Genomic DNA, 14,496 nt, shown 5'->3' with positions numbered 1-14,496 from the left:
TTCTAGGTCTGTAAAAAATGCCATTGGTATTTTGATAGGGATTGCACTCAATCTCTAGACTGCCTTGGGTAGTATAGTCATTTTAACAATATTAATACTCCCAATCCAAGAACATGGTATATATCTTTCCATCTGTTTCTGTCGTCTTCAATTTCTTTCATCAGTGTCTTACAGCTTTCCGAGCATGGGTCTTTTACCTCCTTGGGTAGGTTTATTCCTAGGTGTTTTTTTCTTTTTGAAGCAATGATAAATGGGATTGTCTCCTTAATTTCTCTTTCTGATAGTTCGTTGTTAGAGTATAGAAATGCAACACATTTCTGTATATTAATTTTGTATCCTGCAACTTTACGAAGTTCATTGACGAGCTCTAGTAGTTTTCTGGTGGCATCTTTAGGATTTTCTATGCATAGTATCATGTCATTGGCAAATAGTGACAGTTTTACTTCTGCCTTTCCAATCTGGACTCCTTTTATTTCTTTTTCTTCTCTGACTGCTGTGGCTAGGAATCCAAAACTACATTGAATAAAAGTGGTGAGAGTGGACATCTTTGTCTTGTTCCTGATCTTAGAGAAAATGCTTTCAGCTTTTCACCATTAAGTACGAAGTTAGCTGTGGGTCTGTCATATATGGCCTTTATTATGTTAAGGTATATTCCCTCTATGCCCACTTTATAGAGAGTTTCTATCATAAACGATATTGAACTTTATCAAAAGCTTTTTCTGCCTCTACTGAGATGATCATATGGTTTTTATTCTTCAATTTGTTAATGTGGTGCATCACACTGATTGACTTGCAGATACTGAAAAATCCCTGCATCCCTGGGATAAATCACACTTGATCATAGTGTATATCCTCTTAATGTATTGTTGGAGTCAGTTTGCTAATATTTTGTTGAGGGTTTTTGCATCAATGTTCATCAACGACACTGGCCTGTAATTTTCCTCTTTTATGATATCTTTGTCTGGTTTTGATATCAGGGTGATGCTGACCTCATAGAATGAGTTTGGAAGTGCTCCTTCCTCTGCAATTTTCTGAAGTATCAGAAGGATGGATGTTAACTCTTCTCTAAATGTTTGGTAGAATTCACCTGCGAAGCTATCTCGTCCTGGACTTTTGTTCGTTGGGAGTTTTTAAATAACTGATTCAATTTCATCACTTGTAATTAGTCTGTTCATTAGAAAATATGAAATAGAAATTTTTCTTCCTGGTTCAGTCTTAGGAGATTGTATCTTTCTAAGAATTTATCCACTTCTAGGTTGTCCATTTTATTGGCATATAGTAGTTGATAGCAGTCTCTTATGATCCTTTGTATTTCTGTGGTGTCAGTTGTAACTTCTCCTTTTTCATTTCTGATTTCATCGATTTGGGCCCTCTCCCTTTTTTTCCTGAGAGTCTGGCTAAAGGTTCACTTATTTTGTTTATCTTTTCAAAGAACCAGCTTTTAGTTCACTGATGTTTTCTACTGTTTTTTTAGTCTCTATTTCATTTATTTCTGCTCTGATCTTTATGATTTCTTTCCTTCTATTAACTCTGGGTTTTGTTTGTTCTTCTTTCTCTGGTTGCTTTAGGTGCAAGGTTAGGTTGTTTATTTGAGATTTTTCTTATTTCCTAAGGTAAGCTTGTATCACTATAAACTTCCTTCTTAGAACTGCTTTTGCTGCAGCCCATGGGTTCTGGATCATCCTGTTTCATTTTCATTTGTCTCTATGTATTTTTTTATTTCCTCTTTGATTTCTTCAGTGATCCACTGGTTGTTTAGTAGCATATTGTTTAACCTCCCTGCTTTTGTGTTTTTCTGCAGTTTTTTCTTGTAGTTGATTTCTAGTCTCATAGCATTGTGGTCGGAAAAGATGCTCGATGTGATTTCAATTTTCTTAAATTTACTGAGGCTTGTTTTGTGGCCTAGCATGTGACCTATCCTGGAGAATGTTCCATGTGCACTTGAAAAGAATGTGTACTCTGCTGCTTTCAGTCCAATCCTAATTCTTGACAAACAATTTCTGTAACCTTGTGGGTCTTGCCTTTATAAGCTTCCCCCATTTTGTAGTCCAGTGGAATACAATTCAAGTGCTGTCTTGGATTTATGCTTCCTGGGCTGCAGTCCTAACAAACCCCAAATAAACTTTTTTTTTTTTTTTTGGCCTCAACCAGGTCTCCATTCTTGGAATTCTTGGTTAATGATATCCTAGTTTTGATATGGTACTATAGTTTTCTAAGATGTTATCAATAAAGGAAACCAGGCAAAGGGTACACTGGATCTGTTTATATTATTTATTATAAGTGCACATAAATCTTTAATCATCTCAAAAATATAAAGTATAATGATGGAAGAAATTTTTGCATATTGGGGTATGGGGAAGCCATTCTGGCTTATACATGATTTGGCCTGAAATTTATGTCAACTAGAACAGCCTGGCTTACAGTCTGTCAAACATACATTGCATATCTGCTTTCACCATTAAAGAAAAGAATGCATTATCTAGAAGTAAAAAGAATGTCCACTTTGAAGACAGGGATAAATGCCTCCCTTCTTATGACACCAATGCTAGTACTGCTTCAAAGATAAGGTTTTCCTCCCAGATGCCAAGGTCATACTGACTCACTGTGTACCAGCTAATCTCTTTTGAAACCTTGAAGGAATGGAGCCCTGTCATGTTTGATGCAGTTCTTTGTTCTTACAAGATATAAAACTGTGCTGAAAACCGTGCTTCTCTGGAGTGCTTTGGTGGAGGCTGCACTCCAGGCTGGTCCTCAGCTTGGCTCGAATAAAAACTCTCTTCTATTCCTTATGACAGAATGCTTACTTAATATTTCTCAACAATAACAACAACAGGATCTGTCTCCATCAAAAACAACTTAGAAGTCTGAAATATATGCCAAATGTTTTTAGACACTGGACAACCAGCAGCACAGGAATGTGATCTTGGGAGAAGAGAAACAAATTAAATGAGTCATACAATTTTCCAACGCTTTTTGCCTGGAGGCCTTTATTGATCAGAGAGTGACAGCACAGAGTAAGCCACTGTCACTAAGATTAAAAGCCAAACACCAGTAGGAGAAGGCTGAGAGAGCTGAATTTTGTGGGGCAGAAAACAGAAGGGAATCATGAAGAGAAAGAAGTACAGAATTCTTCAGAGAGATTCCATTGAGTATTTAGCTGAAAACTAAGCTGCAGTTACAGAGAGTGAGACTCTATGTGGCCAAGGAAAGAGTAACTAACAATTGACAGCTATAAGCTGAACAATTCCTAGAGCATACCTAAGACTGGTACACATTAAAGTTCTAATCGACCACAATGGAAAGAGCTCAGTGAACACATGGTTCTTCAAATAAAGATCCAGTAACACTGCATGTTAAAAGTAAGGTCAAACAGGGGCTTCCCTGGTGGTGCAGTGGTTAAGAATCCGCCTGCCAATGCAGGGGACACGGGTTCAAGCCCTGACCCGGGAAGATCCCATATGCTGCGGCGCAACTAAGCCCGTGTGCCACAGCTACTAAGCCTGAGCTCTAGAGCCCACAAGCCACAACTACTGAGCCCACGTGCCACAACTACTGAAGCCTGCAGGCCTAGAGCCCGTGCTCCGCAACAAGAGAAGCCACGACAATGAGAAGCCCGTGCACTGCAATGAAGAGTAACCCCCCACTCACCGCAACTAGAGAAAGCCCACGCACAGTAACAAAGACCCAACACAGCCAAAATTAATTGATTAATTAATTTTAAAAAGTATATATGCTGATTATCCTTTAAAAAAAAAAAAAGTAAGGTCAAACAACCCTAGAGTAAAGGCTACTATAGGCACACTCTAACAAACCTTAAGGATCAAGCTGAATTACAAGTAAATTAAGTGCCTGCAAAAATGAGTTCAACTTTTTTTAAAAGATGACAAAATTCAGATCAAGAAATTCAACAATATAGCTTCAAAATTCTAGAAAACAAAACAATTTCCAGATATGTAAAAATTTAAACCATAACCAGGAGAAAAAGCAGTTAATAGCAAGAGACCAAAAACGATATATATTGGGAACTAGCAGAAGTTTACAGTGCTATTAAAATTTCTCCAAGATTTAAAAGAAAACATAAGGGAAGTGCTATCAATATACAAAATGGAACAAAATGGAAATAACAGAGCTGAAAAACAGAACATCTAAATGAAAACGTTCATTTGAGGTGTTTAATCGCAAATTAGATACATGAAAGAAAGAGTAGCACACTTTAACACCTAGTATTAAAACTATCCAAACAGACCTGGGGGAAAAGACCGAAAAATAAATTAAATTAGAAGTAGAAATCTTTGAAATATTATAAAACAGTGTAACATATGTGGAACTGGAGAACCAAAGAGAAGTAGCAATATTTCAGGAAATCATTTAAAAATTTTTCTAAATTAGATGAAAAACACAAACCCACAGATATAGGAAGCTCCATGATATAAATTTGGATGAACACACACATACACACACAACACCAAAATATATCATAAGCAAATTGCCCAAAACAATGATAAAGATAAATCATAAAAGCATCCAGAAATCAAAACAAATATTTAAAAACACTATAGTACAAGAAACAAAGATAAGAATTAATAAAGACTTTTCATTAGAAATACTATAAAGCCAGAAGACAATGAACTGACATATTTAAAGGGAACTGTATAAACCCACGCACATATTGTCACCTTATCTTTGATAAAGGAGGCAAGAATATACAGTGGAGAAAAGACAGCCTCTTCAATGGTGCTGGGAAAAGTGGACAGCTACATGTAAAAGAATGAAATTAGAACACTCCCTAAAACCATATACAAAAATAAACTCAAAATGGATTAAAGACCTAAATGTAAGGCCAGACACCATCAAACTCTTAGAGGAAAACATAGGCAGAACACCCTATGACATAAATCACAGCAAGATCCTTTTTGACCCACCTCCTAGAGAAATGGAAATAAAAACAAAAATAAACAAATGGGACCTAATGAAACTTAAAAGCTTTTGCACAGCAAAGGAAACCATAAACAAGACCAAAAGACAACCCTCAGAATGGGAGAAAATATTTGCAAACGAAGCAACTGACAAAGGATTAATCTCCAAAGCATACAAGCAACTCATGCAGCTCAAAATCAAAAAAACAAACAACCCAATCCAAAAATGGGCAGAAGACGTAAATGGACATTTCTCCAAAGAAGATATACAGATTGCCAACAAACACATGAAAGAATGCTCAACATCACTAATCATTAGAGGAATGCAACTCAAAACTACAATGAGGTATCATCTCACACCAGTCAGAATGGCCATCATCAAAAATCTACAAACAATAAATGCTGGAGAGGGTGTGGAGAAAAGGGAACCCTCTTGCACTGTTGGTGGGAATGTAAATTGATACAGCCACTATGGAGAACAGTATGGAGGTTCCTTAAAAAACTAAAAATAGAACTACCATACGACCCAGCAACCCCACTACTGGGCATATACCCTGAGAAAACTATAACTCAAAAAGAGTCATGTACAAAATGTTCATTGCAGCCCTATTTACAATAGTCAGGACATGGAAGCAACCTAAGTGTCCACTGACACATAAATGGATAAAGAAGATGTGGCACATATATATGATGGAATATTACTCAGCCATAAAAAGGAAGGAAACTGAGTTATTTGTAGTGAGGTGGATGGACCTAGAGTGTGTCATACAGAGTGAAGTGAGTCAGAAAGAGAAAAACAAATACCCTATGCTAACACATATATATGGAATCTAAGAAAAAAAAAAGAAAATGGTCAGAAGAACCTAGGGGCAAGACGGGAATAAAGACACAGACCTACTAGAGAATGGACTTGAGGATATGGGGAGGGGGAAGGGTAAGCTGGGACAAAGTGAGAGAGTGGCATGGACATATATACACTACCAGATGTAAAATAGATAGCTAGTGGGAAGCAGCCGCATAGCACAGGGAGATCAGCTCGGTGCTTTGTGACCACCTGGAGGGGTGGGATATGGAGGGTGGGAGGGAGGGAGATGCAGGGGGCAAGATATATGGGGACATATGTATATGTATAACTGATTCACTTTGTTACAAAGCAGAAACTGACACACCACTGTAAAGCAATTATACTCTAATAAAGATGTTAAAAATAAAATGAAAATAAATAAATAAAGGGAATTGTATACCCAATGAAAATATTTTTGAAAAATAAAGGTGAGTAAATCCAAAGCAAATAAAATGCATAGAATAAAGATGAGAAATCTGTGAAACAGACCAAAAAAAACCCTTTTAAGTCAAAAGTTAAGTTGAGAGGATCAAAACAACAAAAATCTAAATAGATTTGACCAAGAAAAATAGAGGACACAGCTCCCTAAAGCCTAGAATGAAAGAGGGATCATCACTAAATGTCTTACAGACATTAAAAAATAAATAGCATGAATATCTAGGACAATTCAAAAATATACTGAAATAGAAAAATCTCTGCAAAATACAACTAATCAAAACTGAGAGAATGTGTTAGACAAAGATACTGAAGATAGACTATAAGCCCCAACCAAAAACAAAAAAAAATTTAATGACAAATTAGACTTCCTCAAAATTAAAATCTATTCTTCAGGACACAACAGTAAGAAAATGAAAAGGCAAACCACACAGTGAAAGAATATATTTACAAGAACTTGTATTCAGAATAGAGTATTCATATAACTCAATAAGAAAACAACCCAATAAAATATGGATGAAAGATATGGACACTTCACAGAAAAAAAAAAGAGGTTAAAGGACAATAAACATTTGAAAAGGTGTTCAACCTCTTTAGTCGTTAGGGAAATAAAAATTAAAAGCAAAGCAAGAGACCACTAGCTCATCCATTAGAATGTCTAAAATTAAAAAGACTGAAAATAAAAAGTGTTGCTGAAAAAGTGGACCAATTGAAAGTCCGATACTTAAATTTATACTTAATTTTGGTTGGGTTCCCACCATTAACTGATAAGAAGTACTCACTGTGCCTCAACTATCTCTACGAACAACATGGTTTATGCTGCTGAACGCCTGCTTTCCTTCCAGGAATGTGGAATTTTGTTACATGCTACACAGAGGTTGCATACAGGACCAGTGCCTGATAAAAACTCTGGCTATGAGTCTCAAGCAAGCTTGCCTGGTTGGCAACATTTCATATGTGTTGTCACAATACTCCTGGGGGAATTAAGCTTCTCCTGTATGACTCCACTGAGAAAGGACTCTTAGAAGCTTGTGCCTGGTTTCCCTAGACTTTACCCCATGCACCTTTGCTATTTTGATTTGTAGCCTTCCACGGTAATTATTCACAGCTGTGAGTACAATTACATAATGAGTCCTTTGGGTCCCCAGAGCAAATCTTCAAGTCTTTGGGTCTTGAGGGCCTCCAAACACAACAACAAATAAGCATGACACAAAATATCACCTAGCCTTCACTTCCTTCATCTCCCACCATCTTCTCCCCCACTGACAACAACACAAACACACTAATAATAAGATCCATTAATGGAGAACACTTAAAATGTAGCTATTAGGTAAATTCCAGATCACAAACCCACATTTCAGTACAGAATAACCATGATAAAATGTCAATTTTTTTTGAAGTTTTCAGTTAGGAGAGCTCCTACTGATGATAATTAGCACTTTCCTTCATTAAAAAAAAAATCATTAGATTAGGTCTCATTATGACTTGGTGTATGACCAAGTCTGTATTAAAATGAACCATCACAGCTACAAAGTAAGTTGAGAGACTGAAATGATAATGTACCACAAACTACACATATTTAAAGTGTAGAATTTGATGCTTTGGCATATACATACACCAGTGAAACCATGGCACAATTAAAATAATGACATTTGAATCACCCCCCAAAGTTTCCTCATACCTTTTTGTAATCTATCCCTCTCTTCAGGGATAGATTGGCAGGCAACCATGTAACTGGTTTAAGGCATTATAAATTACTAGCATTTTCCAGAATTTTACCTAAATCAAATTTGAAATGTTCATCAGTCCTCCACTCACAAAATCACCACTACAGCCTTATTTATATTCCCAAGAATCTACATCTACTTCCTTCCTTTCACCCATAACCTACTGTGGTAACTACTCTACCTTCTCTCTCTTTATCACTCAACCCACTAGACTCTGGCTTTCTGCCACTATCATCCTATGACTACATGGGATTCTCTAAAACATCACCAATGGCCTTCTGTCAAACACAATGGCCCCTACTCAGTACCCATTCTATTCTACTAGACTACTCTGCAGTACTTGAAATCATTAATTACTCTGTTATTTAAAAACTTTCTTTTCCTTAGCCAGCTATGACCTCCATTTCTCAAACTCCATGTGCTAGTATCTCTTTTTCTGTCCTCCAAGACGCTGGCAGTCTTTAAAGTCTCATTTCCAGTCCTATGCTATCATAGCAGTTGTTGTTATAGCAACAGAAACAAATATTTACTGTACTGTTACCATATGCTAGGCGCTGTGTTAAGAGCTTCATATAAGCTCATTGATTTCTAACAATTCTACAAGATAAGTAATGTTACACTCATTTCAAATTACATACAAGATTAAGAGAGAATAGTATATTGAACCTCCACAAACCTACCACCCAGCTTCAACAATGATCAATGTTTTGCCAACCTTGATTAATTAATACCCACGTACATATTCTTACCCATTGCCATACTTTAGAGCAAATTTCAGAAATTACCCATAAGTACTTAAATATGTATCTTTAACAGGTGCTTACTATTTCTCCAATAAACTCTATTTCATGGTTATACTGTATGGCAAAAGTGAATCTGTGCCTCTGTTACATGACAGATTCCCTGTTGCCAAAGAGACATAATCCAAATTCCTTAGGATTCCTTAGTCTTTTGTATGTAAGACTCTGTAAATATGGATCCGATGTACCTTTCCTGCCTTACCATCCATCACTTTCATCCAGGCACTATGCCCTAGCCAGTTTGGACTATTTACCATTCCCTGAACATGCCTTGCAATTTCACACCTCTATACCTCTGTTTTTGCTGTGTAAAACATTCAATAATGTCCTGTTCCTATCTGGCAGAATTCTAGGTATCCAGTTGACAATTCCTGTATAAGAACTGATCCTGAAACCACAAAATGAAAGTAAATATAAATTCTCTTGAATTTCATTCCTTTTCTCTTGGGCATATGCTTTATAAAATGCACAAAATTATCATCAAATATATGTTCTCCTTTTCCTTAATTTTATCTTATTCTCCTACTTTTTAATTCACAAAATTTAGTATTACATATTACCTGCATATTATACTTCTCTTAAACTGTACAATTTTAATATATGGTCACAAAAATATATAACTGAAAGGGCATTTTATAGTAAAACTTTTTATACAAAGAAATGCTTTACCATTTACTAATTATTTCTGAATGCTATCTAGTTCAGACACTATTTTATTTGGGCTATTTCAAGTTTTAATATTAGTATAAATTGTACATAACTAAAGACATAGTTTAATTAGTAAACTTTTTCATTTTTCTTTAGCCACTAATAGCTATGAAAAACCTATTGAAATTTCTAATTATTATGATCATAATATTAAGATAAATAAAAGATATATAGGGATGCATTTTTTAATCATTCTATGTGTGTAAAATCACTAAGTGATTATCTTTTACAAACATGAAAGAATTTTCAACACAGTTCCATAAAATACCACTGCCACAGGGTGAAATTTAGTTAATACTGTATTTCCATCTGTTAATTTTTTTAAGTTTAAGAATATAAATACTAGCTACCAAGAGGTATATACATACATGTCGCTAATAAATGCTACAGTAATCTAAGATTCTAGAATGGAGTTGGTATTACCAAAATACACAACCTCAAAAGTACTACATTAGCCCAAACTAAAAAAGTTAAAGGAGTCTGATCAGACAAAATGAGCTCTAACACTTCTTTTCTTTTTTTTTTTTTTTTTGGCTGCGCCACTCGGCTTGTGGGATCTTAGTTACCCAACCAGGGTTTAAACCCGGGCCACCGCAGTGACAGCACCAAGTTGTAACCACTGGACCGCCAGGGAATTCCCTCTAACACTTTAGATTAGTGTCATCTGGTTCCCTCATTTTGATTAGCTTATCAAATCATTGCTAAGATTAATCACAAAATGGCCTCTCCCACAGGCTGTAAACACCTTTGTTGCAGGAAAAAGAATTTGGAAAATAGTATGAGATTCTGAGCACTTCTCCTTAACTCTAAAATAGAACTCTGATTAATCTGCTGGAGAAGCCACATGGAAAGATAGAGACCTTGAGGTTACAACATGTAGCTATTTTGGTGATCCAGCTGAGGACAGCCTTCTAGCCATCCCTGCCAACATACCACACGTGTGAGTAAACCCTTTTGGACATTCCAGCCAGCTGAGCCCCCAGATAACTGTAGCCACAAGTGGCGTCACCTATACAGAATGATGATTAGTTTTAGTCCACTATATTTTGGGGTGCTTTGCAGCACAGCAATAGATAATATTGTAAGGGTATCATCATTCATGTCCCACTTAACAAGGTTTTCAAGCCACACACTGTGCATCAACTGATATTTTAAAGACAAAAATAAAATAATTTCAAAGACCACTGTCTCCACACTGATCCCCAAACCCTAGTATTTGAAGCAAGGTGGTGGGGTGGCTAAGATCACAAATATTAATAAAAATAAATAAATAGCACGTAATATCACAAAGTACAGCTTTCCAATCATTTATAAGATTTCTCATTTATTCAAGTTCTAAATTTTTGACAATTTCAAATCAAGGTAACAAACATAAAATACAAATAGAAGTTATTTCCACATGAGCCTTCCTGAGATGGAAATAACACCTGAAAGTGTGTCTTAAAACTAGAGACACAAGGTAAAAAATTACATACGAGCAGTGGTTCTTAACTGGGTCAATGTTACTACCACCACCCCACCTACCTCCCACCCCCCAGGGCCAGGGCCTTTGGCAATGTCTGGAGACATTTTTCACTGCCACAACTTGAGAGGAGATGTTAGTGAGTGGAGGTCATATATGCTGCTAAATTTCTTATAATGTACAAGATAACAAAGAATTATCTGGCCCAAAATGTCAACATTGCCAAGGATAAGAAGCCCTAGCTATGAGGAATGAAAGTATGAAGATATTGTCTTCTTATGATCACTACCTTAAAAACTAATGAAACAAGTGATTCTACTGGCAAAATTGATGATTGCAACTCTGAAAATTTTTATTTTTTAATAAAAGTAATGTGATAATTTTGGTATTTTCTACATAAGAAAAAGCATAATACACTAAATATCAAGCCTACAAAAAATATATAAGAAAAACTGATAATATAAAGTAAAGCAGAAAGAAGTTTTTGCAAATGCATTACTGGAAAAAAATGTTGCTACATGTATTATAACTACCAATTAAAATATATTTTGTTTGATCAAATTACTATTAATTGGTAATAGAATAAACACATAAATCTAGTCCATAAAAATAAGCATTTGGCACTTAAAAGTCTTATTTAAATTCATATTTTAACAAGAACATTATGATCAACAGAGATGTATCTAACTGAACATTATTTTTAAAGTTTTTTCCATTTTAGAAATAAATTCATCTAACTAATCACATGACTATACAGGACTAGGCCTATGAAAAAGTCAATGTACTTTTGTCAACTGTTTTAAGGAAAAAATATTAAATGTCCTAAATAGGCTTTTTCAAAATAAGTTTTGCATCTATTACCATACACACACTTTTCTGTCCTTTTTAAAAGGTCATTTTAATACTGCTGAGACAGAGTAGAGTCTGATACAGTTCTATAAAGGAAAGAATGAGTGTGGTTAGTGTAAAAGATTCAAAGACCGACAAGTAAGAATTGTTTTTATATCAAACAAATATACTTAGGCTGCTTTCTACATTAGAAAAGGTAACAATAAACTTTTCATTACCTTTACATTTGGCTTCTTTGTTGAAACTCCTCTATACCAACCTAAAACAAAGCATACAAAAGATATTAAAATCATATTGTTGTCACTTTCTGTAAGAGACATTATTTTTAGGATAATTAATTAATGTAAAACTTTCTAGTAAGTTTTAGGCACTTTATGCCTTTATTAAGCGTAGTTTACTCCAAAAGAAATAATCTTACAATAAATACAACATTCCCAATTTTCATCAAAAAGTACAAAATCCCTTTCAACTGAATAAGACAAAAAAAAAAATTAGAAAAGATTTCAGAGGACATATATTCAACTCCTTGAAAATTCCCAGAGGAAACCGTTAGGGGTTAGGAAAATGCCAAAATCATATAGCTTTTTTGGTGGCAGATAGGGAGTACAGCCCAGACTTTCTATTTCCTGGTCTCACTGACTCTCCCATGCACTAAACTACACCACCCTCATTTCTTGGCTTTCCAGTTGCTGAAGTTGACATCAGTGCTTCATTTATTCCCTCTCACCATTCATAAACAGCAATAACAATGAAAGTTAAAATTACACAATAAAAACAATTTTCAGAGAAAGGAAATTTTTTTACCAACTTTTCTTAAATCCAATCTATTATTTTCAGAGGGTTGCTACAGTTTCTCTACTTGGGTTTAAGGGGAAACAACTCCAATGAGTAGAAGAGGAAGCTAAGAGTTATATTTAAAGGAGGAATATGAAGAAAAAAGAAAGAGGAGATTGTTGATAGCTAATATTAACTGAGAGCTTACTATCCTTAATTCCATGTTCTGAAATTGAGTTGTTCCATGTATTAAACTTTAAGTTCCACAACAAAGCCATGAGGAAAACAATCAACTTTTTCTCCCCTGAAATCATAACAAACAATAAAATAATACCCTTATTTCTGTTTAGTACAACACATGAGATCATAAATTTGAATAACTCAATTTACACTTGAGAGTCTCAAAATCTTCATTTTTGGTAAGTGACAACCTTACCAATGTGACACTTTACCATATCTTAAACAGGATAAAGAATGACATCAGCAGGTATGGCAGAGTAAGGACTGCCAAAAAAACCCTATCCTCAGTAAAATCAATAATAAGACTGGCAAACACTGTCAATATCAACTTTTTTAGAACTCTGGAAGCAAACTAAAGACTTGAAATATTCCAAAGAGTATTTATTCAAGAAATCTGAATCTCAGTCAGAACCCTCTTAACTTGCCCTATCCCATCTCCCTCTCCACAGCCCTGTGTTAAACTTGAAAACCAGTCCCACATTCACAGGGAAAACCAGAAAACTAACAGCCCCTGAAGAGGACGGAAAAGAAGAAATGCAGGAAGACCTAAATAAATGAAGAGGTTTACCATGTTCACGAATTATAAAACTTAGCACTGTTAAGATATCAATTATCCCTAAAATGATCTATAGATTCAATTCAATCCCAATCAAAATCCCAGAGAAATTTTTGGTAGGGTATTAACAAGTTCTAAAATTTAAAAGGAAAGACAAATGACTACTATAACAGTCAAAACAATTTTGAAGAAAGAAAAAATTTGAATGACCCACACTACCTGATTTTAAGACTTAATATAAACCTACCATAATTGAGAGTGTAATACTGGCTAAAGAACAGACACAGAGATCAATGAAATAGATTGTAAAATCCAGAAATTAACCCACACATAAACGAACAATTGATTTTTGACAAAGGTACAAAAGCACTTCAATGGAGAATTGATAGTCTTTCAACAAATGGTGCTGAAACAATCAGACATACATATACAAAAAGAAAAAAAGAACCTCAACCTATACCTTGCACTATAAACAAAATTACCTCAAAATATATCTAAAAGTGTAAAACTTATACAAGGACAACAAGAGACCATTTTTGTGATCCTGTGGCTAGACAACGATTTCTTAAGCACACTCCATATAAGAATAAATTTTTAAGGTTATACTCCATTTATAATTATAAAATATTGCCTATACTCCCAGTGTTGTACAATATATCCTTGTACCTTATTTTATACCTAATACTTTGTACCTCTTAATCCCCTACCCCTATATTGCCCTTCCCCGCTCCCCTCTCCCTACTGGTAACTACAAGTTTGTTCTCAATTAACAAATGGGCACAGACCTGAACAGATACCTCTCCAAAGAAGATATACAGTTGGCAAATAAGCATATGAAAAGATGCTCAACATCATATGTGATTCAGGAACTACAAATTAAAACAATGAGATACCACTGCACACCTACTAGAATAGCCACTATCCAAAACACTGACAACACCAAATGCTGATGCGGATGTGGAGCAACAGGAACTTTCATTGCTGATGGGAATCCAAAATGGTACAGCCACTTTGGAAGACAGTTTGGCAATTTCTTACAAAACTAAATGTACTTTTATTACCACAAGATCCATCAGACTCACTCTTTGGTACTTACTCAAATGAGTTGAACACTTATGTCCACACAAAAACCTGCACATGGATGTTTATAGTAGCTTTATTCATAAGTGCTTAAACTTAGAAGAA

At 35.2% G+C, this 14,496-nt stretch overlaps 1 protein-coding gene across 1 annotated transcript in view; it reads right to left on the bottom strand.

Annotated features, from left to right (window-relative positions):
- DOCK3 (dedicator of cytokinesis 3) overlaps positions 1-14,496 on the bottom strand; it is a 416,069-nt gene that overhangs the window by 322,608 nt on the left and 78,965 nt on the right. Inside the window, exon 3 of the mRNA XM_089919399.1 lies at positions 11,960-12,000. Within this exon, the coding sequence (XP_089775525.1) occupies positions 11,960-12,000 (41 nt within the window). The remainder of the gene's footprint in view (positions 1-11,959; positions 12,001-14,496) is intronic.

The sequence above is a fragment of the Delphinapterus leucas genome, chromosome 10 (assembly GCF_059928025.1).
Source record: "Delphinapterus leucas isolate spDelLeu-1000000601 "Yukka" chromosome 10, BTC_Dleu_Yukka2, whole genome shotgun sequence".
Lineage (NCBI taxonomy): Eukaryota > Metazoa > Chordata > Mammalia > Artiodactyla > Monodontidae > Delphinapterus > Delphinapterus leucas.
Note: the sequence above shows the minus strand (reverse complement) of the source record. Positions and strands in the feature narration are given on the sequence as shown.